We start from the raw sequence: 15314 nt of genomic DNA on the forward strand, positions 1-15314 counted from the left end.
CACCTATAACCTAAACTACTACCCATAAAATTCCTGTTAAGTATCAACAAGTATTGCCACTGATTCTTTGCCTGCCAGCTTCAGAAACTTACTTAGCTTTGAGATACGCTTCTCTTGGAGTTCCAAGAAAGCATACTAAAGCTTTCAGTTAGCTGAAGTGTATAGATTTCCTGATGACTGCCTTTCCTTTCCACTGCAGACAGCCAAAGACTTATTTGTGAGCATTGCTCTTACAGGTTGGATGGAACAACCGTCAGCGTCCCCTCCCATCCAACGAGCTGGGACTTCAAAAACCCTCCGCAGTTGTGACATCAAAGACCTGTTAACGTTTAAAGACTTGAGCTGCACGCACTTCTCACAGCTTCCACGTCTCTTACGGTCTAAACCCGACCTTGCTTCCAAGGCTGCCGGACGGCCCAAGGAGGGCGGCCCTCAGCGCCGCCCGCCCCCGTTGCCATGGCCATGGCGAGGCCGCCACACCGGAGCCGAGCCCGCGGGGCCCGGGCCCAGGAGCCCCCTTCTCGCGCCGCGGGGCGGCTCCGCCATTTCGCGGAGGGGGGCCGGTAACCGCTGTGCGCGGCGCCTTCCCGGCGGGAGGGTCTCGTCCTGCGCCGCGCCATGAGGAGAGGTCCGTTCCCCTGGGAAGTTCCATGACTTTATTTATTTATTCCGAGGGGTGGGGTAGCGTTAGGGTTTAGGTTATGCAGGAGGGTTAACGAGTGAGGGAGAAACAAACGCTCCTGGCTCGCAGTCAGTAGACTAGGAAACACTATAGGACCCTATGGTGGGCAGGGGCTCGAGTGTGGGGGAACAGAATGCTGCCTTGGGCTGTGACCTAATGCAGGTTACCTGGAATAAATTAAGTCAAAAAAGCTGTAGACTTTAAAACATACAGATTTTTTAATAAATCATATTGGTGCTTTCAGTAAAATGAAGCAGCTTGGCCACAGGTCTGTTGTGTCACTCTCTGGCATCCTTTTGTTTCATGGGGTGCAAGGTAGCAGCAAACATCTCCACAGAGATGGCTGGATGTTGCTATGCCACTTCTGGGATGTTTTCCATATTGGGAAATACCCATCTTCTGGTTAGACTTAAGCATGCTTCAAAAATTTGTAGGAAGAACTAGGAAGTTTCTGTGCCACCTAAAATACACCAGGAAATGCCATTCCCATCAGCTGGCCTTTTACCTTTAGCTTCAATGCATGCTGGGGTGATTCCAGAGTACGGGCAGATTCCTACTGATTTCAAGAGGATCTAGACGTAGAGCTTCCTTAGTGCCAAACCGGGCTGTTTTGTCATTTGTTGAATTCCATAGGTGTTTGGTTAAGTAAATAAGATGCAGCTTGAACTTCATAATGAAGGAGTAAGATGTAAAAGGATTAACAGTCTTTAAACAATTACCGAAGAAACTTAAGAGAATGCAGGAGTACACACTTCAGAAAGCTGTACTGCTAACAGCTAAGGTGTGGTGGGAAAGGTGTGCTTCTGAGCTAAGGTGTGGTGAGAGCCTGGAGTGTGGGGGCCAGAGAGGAGCTGGTGTGTGCTCCAGCCAGGTCCCTTATGGGAGCAACCTGGAGCCTGTGACCTGTGGCATGTCACAAAGTCTCCCTACCTGTTAGTTAAAACTAGATGTTTCTGGTGGTTGCAGTGGCTCTGACAGGGTTTTCTGGACAGGTGCTACCCCTAAGTTTCCTGCTCCATTGCTGTAGGTGGTTGGCTCTTCTGCCTGCCAAATTCAGCACCTGCCGTTTAGCCATGATCTGTTTGCATTTTTTTCCACCCATTGCTTCAAAACTGAGGCTTGTAGAAGGCTCTGCCTCTTCTCTGAGCTTCAATGTTGTTGTTACCAAGTTTACTTACTACTCTTCACTCCATAGCATCTTACTAAAAATAGATTTTCCTTTCTATATTGCTTGTGGATACCAATCTTGCATTCTCTGTAGGAAGCATAATCTTTTATAGTGATGAATTACCTATATGCTTTTCTTGATATATATATATATATATATATAGGCAAATTATTTATAAATAATATTTTTATTTCTGTAACAAACCTGTCCTTAGTACTAAGCCCTCAAAGAATGACTGAGAGGAAATAATCATGTTATCCTTTCAATTCATAGTTGTTTATTGCTACTCCATTCTAAGTAACAGAGTACAAAAAAAATACTTCAAAATACCTGTAGCAAAATTTTTCATCAGTGAAATGGATTTTTCTTTTCTTTCTCAAAAGGCTAATATATAAAATACTATGCTAGTCTGATACCAATCATTCCGTATCAAGATGATTCATATCTATTACTTCCTGTGAAAGAAATTTCCCTCCATCAAATGTAGCAAATAGTTAACACCCCCCACCCCATTATATTCTGTTTTCCCATCCCTATTAAAAGTTTGTGCCTTGAGGCCTACCAGCAGGGCATGCAATACCTACATTAAACCAAATTTAAAAGTAAGGGTGCTCCTGCTGCTAATGTCCTCAGATCACAGACATGCAAAATGAAGGAACTGGCAGCTGAAACTTTAATGGTACGAAGTGTAGGCTGAATACGTGGGGAAAAAACACAGTAGCTCTATATGACAAAAAAGTTCTATTAGCATTTATGTACTTCAGAATGACAAGTTAGACAATTCTACCTAACTGTGGGGCTTTGTGCTTCTGTTTTAAGTAAAATCCTGTGTTGCAAGTGTGGTATTACTTAGATTTTCTGCTCAAGTGGTTGTTACTGGTGCAATTATGTGTTATTTTGAATGTTAATGCAGTGCCTGTTGTTGCATAGCACACTGCATGCTTAATCCTTTCTTCACCTTATGTATTAACTTAAAATATTATTAATACTTGGGCCTGCGTAGCTTGAGGAAGCATTGGGAGTCACATGCAAGTAAGACTCCTGCATTGCTTGCCTCTGTGTAAATGAAGAACGCTCCAGTGTAACAGAGGAAACCATTGAAAGTGAGATCATAACTGTTCCTATGCATTATGTTCCAATGAAAAAATGCTGAGGCCTGAAAATATTTGTGTAGAACTGGAGCCCAGGATTACATGCAATGTAATGGATATAAAAGAGAGTTAACTGGGATGTGACATAAAAAGAAACTGGATCTTTGCAAAGGCATTTTTTAAAATAATGTGGTGCGTGTTTGTTTTAGTTGAAATGCATGTGCTGCCTCAAGCAGTCATACAAAGCCCATTGGAGCATCCCAGGTTCATAGAGCAGACCGTCTGCCCACCACTAGACTTTGCAAGGTATGTGCCTTTTTTCTTGCAGGGTATTATATTTACTACGAATAACTTCTATCAGTTATGCCAATGTGCGAAATTATGCTTGTTTTGTTGTGATATTTAAAAATGCAGAATCAAAGAGAAGGAAGTTTTCTGTTAGGAAAGTTTCATTGTTAAAAGGAAAGAAAAAGGAAATGTGTTCTGTTTAAGGTTGACATTTCATCCTAACTTTTCAACTCCCCCTTCAAGAGCTGTAAGAAGTTATTTCTGATCAGTAGATGTTGCCTTTCATTGGTGCAAATGAAGGTTAATAAAAATGTTTCTATTTGAATTAAAATATATATATATATTTTTTCTTTTTATTCAAACAAAAAAACAGTTTGGCATCTCTCAAAATATAATGAATAAAGCTGTCTTGAAAAAACATTATCTTGTACTTAAAATCAAGAGAGTAAAAGACAATGCCATAATCCTTTCCAGCTGTCCTCTTACATGTGCCTGCGTGGCTTTTCATTCAGCTTCCATTTCTCCTCCCAGTTATTACTATCCATATATCTATGCATTTTTGTTTCTCTGCCAGTGAGTGCTGGTCTCCCAGTTACTATTCTGCCCCACTATTTAATCAAACCAATCTATTCTTTAGTTAATCATCCATAATTGTAGTCCTGAAAATCTATGCTCTTTTTCCTGGAATTGCCTCCACTTCAGAAAGACTTATGGCTATTTTATTCTTCTTCCTTTCTCTTTTTTTTTTTTTCCTGTGTTTTTGTTTGTTTGTTTTGTTTTTTCCCCAGTCTGAGTGTTCCCCGTCGCCCTTTGGCTCACAGGTCTGGGGCATCTCTGAGTTCAGCAGCTGCTTCTTCCTGTCTAAAGCAGTTAGGATTCAGGGCTTCATACTGACAGATGTTCTCTCACACATTGATAGAATGAGAAAATGCAATTATATGTGTCTTAAAAGATATTAGAAAACTAATAATTTAAATTTGTATGGCTGGAGCCATGTTCTGCAGCCATCACTTTTTCCAGTAACTATGTTGCTGGAGAACTTAACTCAGAGGTAGGATTGTTTCTTTCCTTAGGAAATTTAATATTCTAGAAGGTAATTCTCCAGCAATTTAATATTCTAGAAGGTAATTCTCCAGCAATGTAGAAGTTGTGCCTATCTGCAGAAAAGAAATGTGTGATTCTGTAATGGTAGAGGCGATGCTGTAGGTGCCTAGTGATTAGAACAAGACAAGCTCTGCCATTTTCTTTGATAGGAAATGCTGAGAAAACTTGAGTTGAAGTTAACAGAATATTCAGCGGGGATAGAGAGTTATGTGAGAATCAGTTTGGTCCTTCATATTTCATGCAACTTCGTTCTGTTCTTTGATTAAAATGCCAGGTGTATTTACTGTGAAGTCTATTTCTAGTAATAATCAGTAGCTATTTTTGCTCTGTAAATCGGTAACAGAAATAGTTATAAGAATGCATGGTATAAAATGCTAACTGTGAGATAGCTGTCCCTTGGATTAAAATATATTTGTTTTTAATAAAGGATTGATTTAAATAAGATTCAATTTACAGGTGGGGAATACTTTTATATAAACTATTTATGAAATATAGTGAGTCATAATTGAACACTGGAGAAATAAGCCTAAAACTGTTTGGAAGAAGCAAGTGACAATTTCTGGAAGAAAAGAAATGATGCTTTTTAGCCAGTGCCATCCTCAACTCATTCCTCTATTAGAAACAATGTCTATGCTAAGTCACAGAGTCAGTTCTTCACATTAATTAATTCTTTTTAATTCTCATTGTATATAACAAGATATTTTAAGTAATGATTTCTGGAGGTGATGGAATTATCTACTGTGTTTTTTTCCCCCTATGTATGCTTGCCTTTTACTTCCATCAGTCCAATACGGAGGCTGTGGTGAGGCATATGTAAAAAGCAGATAGTTTGCAAGTTGTTGCTTTTGTTCTCTTTAATCCTGCCTGCAGATGTCTTTTTCATTTCTTAAGTTAGAAAGTGTTCCCAATCAGAATTCAGGAATTTTTATCTTGACTATAAGGCAGGTAACAGTTTTAATCATATATAGTTTCTTTTATTTATTTATTTTTTCCTGATTGCTTTGTATTTAAATATCTTTGAGAATATAGTGAGAAGGCATCAGTCTTCCTTTTATTCCAGTTTGAGTTTTTTTTCATTGCAGCTTAGATTAAGTTGAAGAAAGCTGGCAGTGATGCCTAGAAACTTGTATCTTGAGTTGAACGTTTCAATTTGGGGGTCTGGACCTTTTAGGATTTTTCCTTCTATATCTGGTGGGTTCTCTATGTGCTTGTGATCTGAAAAAGGCTCACTGTGCAATCTTTAAGTACAAAGTTCAGCTGTTTTTGCATTTTCTACCAAATCGTTCATATTTAATTAGACAGGCATGCTACTTTTCAGATACATTTTTTTTGAACAGCTTATACTTATTTGAAAACTGGTATTTCTGAGTAACTATGTTTTTGTTACCTGGTATAATAAAACTATTGCATCTTGACATATATTTTACATCAGTTTAAAATATATAACAACTGCCTTATCTTTGCCCTAATGATGCTGTCTTCCTAATTTGTCACTATTTTGAAAATTTTGATATTGATTATATTTTGATGTTGATTATTGCAGAATTCTTATGGCAATATCTATAAGGTGTTTTTCTGTGTTTTGTTTTTTTTTTTTGTGGCCAGCAGCAATTCACATGGATTGTGTTACGTGCTGCCTGAAAGCACAAGCCTCTGTTGGTGTGTCTCAGTAGTAGTAAATTCTGGAACAAATTTAAATGCCTTATTTGTGCTGGAAGTTGTCACTATTACATTGTTTTAAATACAGACAAATCAAAATATCTCTACATTGCTTAGCTGTTTTGTTTTCATTTCAGTGGACTTCATGCTTTGGTATTCTCAGAGCAATAAGGAGCGGGATGCTTATATTAGCTAATGTTATGAATAGAATTACTCTCATGCCTGTAATGAAAGACAGCAATGTAATACAGACAGTGAAAGAGGAAAGTAATAGATTTAGGTGAAACACTAATGTTGAATTTCTTTTATCTTTCATTGGTTAACCAGACAATCTTTATGGTCTTTTAAAGAACAAAAATAAATTCACATTACTTTTATGAAGTTAATGTCCTCTGCTGTTGGAATATCAGAATCTATTTAAATACACTTTATGGTCAAGAGGTGCATATCATCCTTTAAAATTCAAGGCATCTTTTGCATATCAGAGTAGAGATGTTGGCTCAAAAGAAAGATGAAATGATGTATGGTTCAAATTTTAAAATTAGATCTTTGCACCTTAAAATTTTTAGGAATTGTGCTGTTTCTTTGGCCACTGCCCTGTTGTTACCCCTCTAGCGAAGCACTTTTAGTAATGCACTGCTCAAATTGTGGACAGCTGAGAGCAGACTTAAAACTCTGCATTGCAATAAGGAAGATAAATTTGAGTTGGATTTGAGGATTTTTTTTTTCTTTGAAAAAGTTAAATGCACAATAGATTAGACCACTCTGCTCCATACTGATAACATGATGTAATGGTTCTGATTTAGAAAACAAATTAAGTATAGGTAGCCTAATTAATTGTTATTGATTTAGCTAACACAATTTCTTGTAGCTTAGACAGAAATATCACATAACCAGGTCTTTGAAAGCTAAACCAATTCTTTTTTTTTTTTTTTTCTTGCAGAAATAAAGATTTGAAATAGCTACAGACCTAAAAATTAAAAAGATATTTGTATGTGTTTATAGAATGTCTGATACATTACTCTGTCAATATTTCAGTATTTAGCTCTACTTGGCAATGCTAATATATTATACATGCTGCAGAAGTCTGTTAGCACCTCACAGTGTTTCTTTTAATTTTTTTTCATTTAAATTTAGGATTCATTTGATCAAAGACAAAGAAGGAATAGATGATTATTTGGCGAAGAATATCAAAGGGTTGTCAAAACAAGAAGCTGCTGCGTAAGTTGGCTTTTTTTGAGGCATTTTAACATCCATAAGTTTATTGTTTCCTTTGTTTCTAGTCATCGTAATCATTTAAATTTAAAGTTCCCTAGGTCCTACCCTTTTTAGTGGAACTTGGCATTTAAAAATTGAAGTTGATATTAAATAATGATGGATATTTCTCCTGATCTTAAATGTATCAAAGAGTTTAACTCCTTGGCTTTATTAATCTGTGTATTTACCAAGGTTTTATATCATGTTTGTAATGCTGTATTTAAGATTGTGTCAGTAATTATACTTGAAATTCTGTTTTTTTTTTTTCCCTTTTCTTTTTCCTCCTCTGAGCCTCTGTGAAATATCTCCTGTGGGGTACAAGCTTAGTATATAGACATACATGTTCTTGTAATTTTGAATTATTATTTAGCAAAGCCCAACTGCTGACTTCTGTGGTGAAGCATTTAATACACCTTTTTTTTATTTTATTTAAAAACCCAATGAATGAAAGAAATCTATATAATTTTTGATTTCTTACAGCTGAGGTGTTTACACTAAGATGTTACAAGAGAGTACCGACTGACTTATTTTTCTGGGGTCTTTTAACAGAGCTAGGGTTCAGCACCATCAAAATTAATGGAATAATTCTTACAAATCTGAATTGGTTAAGTGAGATGATTTATTTATTTCAATATTTAAATAATAAGATGCACATACAAGGGCTCTAGGCTCCTTAACAATTAATATTGCAAGATCACCCTTGTGGATTAGAAACATTCTATTAATCAGACAGGAATTTGACCAGCTGGCCAACATGCTTCTTTTCTTCTTCCTAGCCTAAGGATGTACCTGCAAACCTTCATAATGCACTTTCAAATGAGAATCTAGAAAAATACCAGGGGTATTTTAAGTCTAGGGGTAATAACTTTATCAGTGTCCTAAAACCCTACTGTATAATACTCAGCCAGCAGACTCTGTAGACTTTGATCATGCTGTCATACTAACCATTCCTGGCCTCACAGCAGCTTTATCTGCTCCATGCCCAAAGAATATTGAAGTCCTGCAATACCAAGGCAAAGTGGGGTGCCATTGTAGGAGTTTCCTTAGTGTTTCATAACATGCTGTTTTTCAAAGTTATAAAAACTTCTTAATGATTAAAACTGAAATACCATATATATTCTGGTTTATTTATAGGCAAATTTGTACATACACCTTTCGAAAGATTACATTTGTGGTCTGTGTTTTTAATTACTCTTAGAATTTCAAGTTTTGATACTAACTCAGCAGTTACAAAATTTCTGTAGTATATATTTTACAAGTACTGTTCTGTTAACCTTTAAAGCAAAAAAATAAATAAAATGAAAAGTAACAAACTAGCAGCTACACAGCTACATTAGTACTGGGCTAATATACTTGTAAAAAACTAAGTGCATCAAATGTAATTTTGAGCCAATTTAAAAGTAAGGCAATGCCATATCTGTAAATAATATTACTGAAATCAATGGTATGTTTTTGTATGCCTCTGCAGACAAAATATTTTTTTATTAAAAAAGTGTGAAAAAGGGTTTATAACACATTGTGTAGCTTTAAAACAGTTTTCATTCCAAAAGTAGATTGTTGTATTTCTGTATGAAAGGGCAGGGTGTCTTTCTTTTGCCACCTAAATACTTGTACATTTGTTGAGATACTTAAAATATATTCGCTAAATAAATATGGTCTAAGTTTTAAATACCAAGTAATGGAGTTCTGATCTTTTGTGATTTTGATTTTTTTTTTTTTTTTTTCCAGAAGAATTGTCATTGAGTGCTTTAGAAGTAGAGTAAAAAACCACTGGTTTTATCCAGTGCAATAGTATCATAGAGTTTGGTCAACGAAATAAGTTAACAAGATTTTTAACAGAAATTTACTTTTTTTTGAACAAAAGCAAATTCTTCCACGTTGCTTTGCAGTTGTGCTGACAGCAGTTGTGCACATGCAGATCACTGGTACTGTACGTTTAAATGCAGATTCCTTAGTGTAAGGATGTACTGATTAATTGTTAAGTATTGTGAGTTCTGCATCCCCTTTGCTGACAATTGCTAGGCTATGTGGATGAGAGAGGTCTTGGCAATTTGTGGGTGGAAAAAAATCAGCTAGTGTGCTCCTAGTAATGTAGTTACTAAGATTAGTTTGTTTACCGTTTATTGGAAAGGACAATGTTTACAAGCAATTTCATGCTCCTATGGAAATTAATAATAAATTATTATTTAATAACTATTTATTAAAGTAACTTCCATGTTGTTACTAAGCAATTATTTTGTCAAAATATTCTTGTAGTCACGCTCCTGCTTACTATTAAACTTCATTTACTTTTTTCAGTGCCAATTAGGCAGATAACAGTTTATTACCTGTTAAATACTGGAATTTAAGCATAGTATTACATATATGGAAAAAAAGCAGTATTCTTTAAAATTGTGCCCTAAAATTGCGTGCTGCATGTTATTCTTTGAAAACTATGTAAGCTACGTTCTTTGTAGTTGAAGGGAAAAAAATGTTGGAATCATTTTTCCATTATACAGTGTTGTACTCTCTTCTGAAGTTCAGTAAATGAGAAGAATTCCTCTAAGTGTATTTATGTTATAATCTCTGTTTGGGGAAATGCAGAGGTTTTTTGGTAGCATTTTTTGTATCAGGATGATGTGATACAGGAGGAAGGAAAAACAATGCTAAAGGAAGATAGTACTTCAAATACATTAAAACAAGATATTGCTTTTTTTTTTTATTGATTTTGTTTTGTTTCCTTCTCTAAGTCCGTGTCCTGAAATCAGAAGTAAATGTAGTGCAAGAAGCTACAAATGGAAGAGAAATGAGGAGGGAAGGGGCAAAAAAAAAAAAAAAAGGTTCCTATTAATGCAGAACGTGATCGCTTTCTTTCCACAGGCTTTTGTAAGTTGTGAGAAGGTTGGCTGACTCCACTGGCCCTTCTTGGTGCTTTCCCTGAATACTGTTCTTAGTCTTGACTCACCAAATCATTAATGGCTCGAAATCAGGTTGCAGTAAAAATTAAAATTTGTTCTTATGACTGATCTAAGTGTGAAAAGGTTCATGATGACCTGTGAAGTAAGGTATTTTCCATCAAACGATTGATTCCAGGATTGATTCTTCAAATGAGATTGGAGCCTAGAATGGTCCAGAATTTTATAATGTCATTCCTGTTTCCTGACCTTTTTGTCAGGGCCAGAAAGATCAAGTAACAGTTCTCTCCTCTTCATGCAAATTAAAACCATCTGGATAAAACCATATTAACAAAAAAAGAGTTAAAGACTAGAAAGAAACATTTTGAAATCTTTCAGATGATAGGAACAGATTTGGTTGGTAGTAACAAAAACATTGCATTACTGGTTTTACTGGATGTATTTCTGTGAATTAGATGATGGGATTAGACTTCCAGTGTCCTCACTCTGGACTCATTGGTAGTCAGATGACTTCGCAATTATACAGAGGAGGTACTGGCTGACCTAGATGAGCAGAAACAGTAGTGTTTATGTTTTCTGTCTTGTGAGTGGTTGAGCAATGTGTTATGGATAGCTTAACTTGATATTTTTGTTTCTGTAAAGGCGTACTCTGTAAAGACGAAGTGACTTTTTCAGGCAGGAGACAAAATTATTGTATATACATTTTGAGATATAGTGAGTTGTTCTATGTAGAATTCACGAGAAGGCTGGTCCATTTAAAGATTAACTGGAACAGCAAAAGGCAGAGGCTTTCATTTTCTGATGGGCTGTGGCACCCAGAGCAGTTGTCAGCCAGGCATCTCAGTGGTGCGGAAGAGCAATCATTAAACTGCTCTGCAAATTGTATACAAGTTAGTGTATGACTTCTCATAGGTTTCTGCAAGCTTTTCTTTTGGAAGGTGACAGCATTTTCATATTCTGCAGCTTTTATGTCCAGAGCATGGCTCTCAGTATCCTTCAAATTCTGACTTATTTCCAGAAGTAGAGACTTGAAGAGTTAAAAGTATTATTTTGCTTCTCTTTTTCTAATTATATATAATGTTGGAATTCTCCAGAGGTTGTATGGGTCCTCCCAACTTTGGAATTATTCCTCAACAATTTCATGTTTTATGAGACAGGTTTCTGGTAATTTCAAAGGCAGGTGAGTATTAAACAGCCCTCTTAAACAATGGGCTTTGTGATTTATTTATTTTTTTCCAGTCAAATAATTGCCATCATCTGCACTGAGGTACAAGGTGTGACGTACTGTTAGAGTCTGTCTAAAGAGGCTTTTACCATTTTTTTTACTTCATCTAACTACTATAGAAAAGTGGTGCTTTTTTGAGTAAGACAACATCTCAGCATAAGAAAGCTGTAATGTAATATTTTTTTTCTGTAGGAATGATGACTAGTGAATATAGTAGTAATTCTTTACTTCTGTAAACCTTTGTCCTGCTTTGCAGAAAGAGCAAAGGGGATTTCAGACAAGTTTAACTCAGATCCAAATAACTAGGTTAATCACCCTATATAGTCAATGGAGGTAAGTAAGAATAAATCTCTTGCTTAGTTGAAGCCCATCTTTGAATCTTCAGACAACTGCTCTAGAATAAGGTGGATTATATTTCTGAAGTACCTATTTCTCTCCGTTGCCTATATACTGAACTCAGGCTGAGCAGCTCAGCTGTAGACATGTATGTTTTATCTGCTGATTCCCACACTAGGGAACTATCACATTTTGAAAAGTGTAAAATAGATCAGATAGTGAATGTACCTTTCCACATCTTCTAATTTCTGAGGCGGTGTTTATACAAAAAAAAAAAAGGCAAGTCCAGAACAAAAATGACCTGGTATCCATCTTGAATCTTATGTTAGCGCCATGTGACAAAGATTTTTTCCATTCTTCAGTTAAAGAATTAAAGGGACAAATTATTAACTATCCTCCCCTCCCAAGTTCCTGCTGTTTTCAATGTCAATCTTAGCCAGGGCAGGTTAAAAAAAGAAAGATGTCAGAAAATCAACGAGGGGTTATATGCAAGTCTTCAAAATAACTTTGAAGAAATAACAGATTTCTATCCTATGTCCTTACTTGTTTTATCCATTGGTCTCTGCATATTTAACCCCATCTGTCCTCCAGGACTAGAGAGGAAGGAACTTCCTCACCTGATCAGAGACAGGGTGTTCCAGAGAGTCCAGTAAGGGAGAATGGAATCTGTGGGCTGATGGAGAGAAGGCCTAGCTTGAAGAGTTTTTTTATTCTTCATTTTCATCACAGCCATGACAGACTACTAAGCCCTGCTATTAGACTGGGCTTCTTCTGACCTTGTCCTGTGTTTATAAGTTGTTTAAATCATGAGAGTTCCAGTGCTCATTTTTAGCTTTGTTTCTGTATTTGACATTTATTCTTGCTGTTAATGGACCTGTTCCTTTAAGGAAGCTGAGTACAAATGACTGATTGGGTCTTTGATTAATCCAGATTTTCTAGTTGCTTTCACTTCTACAAAATAAATTAGTGAACTGTCTTCATAGGTTACCTGTGGTATCTTTTCCTAAACAAATAGATTGGGACCTCTTTTTCATTGACAGCTTACTATATTGCCATGTTCTCTTTTTAACAACCTAACATCTTTACAGGGGCTTCCCAATTTGGACACGCATAATGTAGGTTTGGGAATTCTGTATTGTAAGGTGGATTTGACCATTTCTGTGTTATGAATTCTCCTACCCCAAAGTGGTTTAGGAGGCAAAACTGAGGAGTGAGGATCTCAAGGGACAGAGGCACTGCAAAGAATAAAAGCTAGGAAAAATATTTTATTAGTGTGGAGATAAGGCAAGGAAGAAGATGCAAATGCTATTACCAAAAAGCTTGCAAAAGGAGATTTCAGACATAGATCAGCTAACATGTAAGTGCAAATTCTGCTTTCCCCGTGTATTTCAGTCCTTGATTCCCAGTGTTTGGCTATAGTGAGGCACTCATTGAAGCTGCTTCCATTCCTTCTGTGTATAATACTATGAAGACAGAGGGAGAGAGGAGAGCTCCACGCAGCTAAAGAAGCAGCAAAAGGAGCAAGAAGTCAACTGGTCTTCACCTTTCATAGTCAAGTCTTAGTAAGATTTTGCTGTTCTTGCTGATACTAGTCTTTGGATGTGACCCATGAGCACCTTATGACCTTTGGTCACATTACTCAGGTTGAGAACTGGTCGAATGTTGTGTCAACTCGTTTACATTTTACAAGGATGATTCTTCATTCTAAAATACTAATAACTAAGGAAGAATGTAATTCAAAACCAAAGAAATGTAGCCTTTCACAGTAAAAGAAATTTTAAATTAAGGCTCTATCCCAAACTCCCTGCTGATATGATGCTTGTGGAAAGGGAGATGGCACAAGTTACTTATTGAGCGAGATGATAAATTTTAATTTTCTTTGCCATTGCTTTCACAATATTATTTAAATATGTATTTTTTTTTTCTGTCTGAATAATTCCTAACAATCTTACTTGTCACGACCAGGATTCAATGTTTATTAAACAACTTTCAAAAAGAGATTTTAGTACTTAGAGGCACACATTCTTTTTGGTCAGATGAATGATCTCTGTGAATTTCAGGCCTGATAAACATATGATTTAGTGTAATTGGGCAGTGATCTAAAGAACAGAACTGTGTGGGAAGTGAATGGTTTGCCTTTCCTAAAGAAACTTCTCTGTACATTTGTGTAATGTGAAAGGTTTTTCTTGAAAAGGTTAAAAAAAAGTTCTAATCAACTTCTGTACATTATGTAGAACTTCATTTTCTAAACTCTGCAAAAGAAAGTTTCATATTTAATGGGAAATCATGAATTATTCCATTTATTATCTACTTCCTCCTTTCAAAGACATGATCTGGATAAAAGGCGGGGTGAATAATTTCAAAAAATACAATACATTTTTAATGGGAAGGTGCAAACTACAGATTCTCATGACTATTAGCAAGTATAGAGGAAACAGAATTTTACTTGCAAAAACTCATCAAACTCTTGCAAAGATAAAATACATGACATACTTTAATAAAGAAGAACACAGTGAGCTGAAGTTTTTCTTTTTTATGTAACTTGTTGTTTTTACTAAGTTTGGTCTTACGGTTTTCTAGTGCTTTCATTTCTCAGTAGTTCAACAATATTTAGTACTGGAGATAATGTACAAGCTATACACAACTGATGTCTATTTTTAAAACATTCCACAAAGGTGAAGCATCTCTAACATATGAAAAAGTATGAAATAAAGAAAGACAGTCTAATTTGCCTTGATGCAGTCATGACTTCCATTATTAGGAAGTGAATCCTTCTGAATTTGTAAAATCCTTGCTTTTCTTTCCCTCACGCTTAATCTCTGTGTATTTGTCTTTAGACTACTGAGTAAGTTCTGGTACTGAGACTGAGTAGGTCATCATAAACAAATGCAAAAATACTCTGGGAATTGTTCATGGCAATAGTATGATTGTAAATGAATAGCCTTGTATAGTGTTTTATGGTAACAATAAGATGATGATTAAGCTTGAGATGATACAAAGAGAAAATAATGATAATTATCTTTTTCAAAGATCATTTTACATGCTGTGAAAGAAAACTGCAGAAATTCCTGGCTCTTGGTCCATTAGGTCAGCTCTGAAATAGAAGGGGGAAGTTAAAAAATAGTTCATTTTGATAAATAACTGTCCATAAAATATGGTTGGAATTTTTGTTAATGAGCATAATTAATGTCGAAAGAAAAGCAGAAAGATTAATGAAGATAATGTTTTTTGTTTTTTTTTTCTTATGCTTGAAACAGAAGGTAATGATTACAGGTGTGTTTGCACTGTTGTATGAAAAACACTTTTATAAGGGTAGCACCATTTTTTTTAATTGCTTTCACTGCATTTATGTTTAGGAACAGAATATGCCAAAAGTTCATTGCTAAATTTATATCTCCATTTTTTGTGTTAATGAGGATTCTTAATTATTACAGTACTCACATTCATTTTAAAATACTTCTTCTGTGTCATCCTTTGATGTTTATAATTGATTAATTTTTCATTTTATGTAGTATTAAAGTGGCAGTGTAGCTTTGAACAAAAGAAAGCGAGTCCAATATGTGTGTTCTTTGTGGGATCCTACTGACAGGATATGCATCCACTTTTGATT

General features: G+C 35.8%; 1 protein-coding gene across 5 annotated transcripts in view; it reads left to right on the plus strand.

The window, feature by feature from the left end:
* Positions 1–465: 465 nt before the first annotated feature.
* Positions 466–15314, plus strand: part of TTC29 (tetratricopeptide repeat domain 29) — a 127629-nt gene continuing 112780 nt past the window's right edge. For all 5 annotated transcript variants that reach the window (XR_004750173.1, XM_035323884.1, XM_035323885.1 and 2 more), the window contains exons 1-4: positions 466–571; positions 606–628; positions 3151–3247; positions 7130–7213. Coding sequence is in view for 4 of the 5 variants with exons in the window: in XM_035323884.1 (XP_035179775.1) it covers positions 619–628; positions 3151–3247; positions 7130–7213 (191 nt within the window). In the remaining variant the exon portion in view is untranslated. The remainder of the gene's footprint in view (positions 572–605; positions 629–3150; positions 3248–7129; positions 7214–15314) is intronic.

This window comes from Oxyura jamaicensis, chromosome 4 (assembly GCF_011077185.1).
Source record: "Oxyura jamaicensis isolate SHBP4307 breed ruddy duck chromosome 4, BPBGC_Ojam_1.0, whole genome shotgun sequence".
NCBI lineage: Eukaryota > Metazoa > Chordata > Aves > Anseriformes > Anatidae > Oxyura > Oxyura jamaicensis.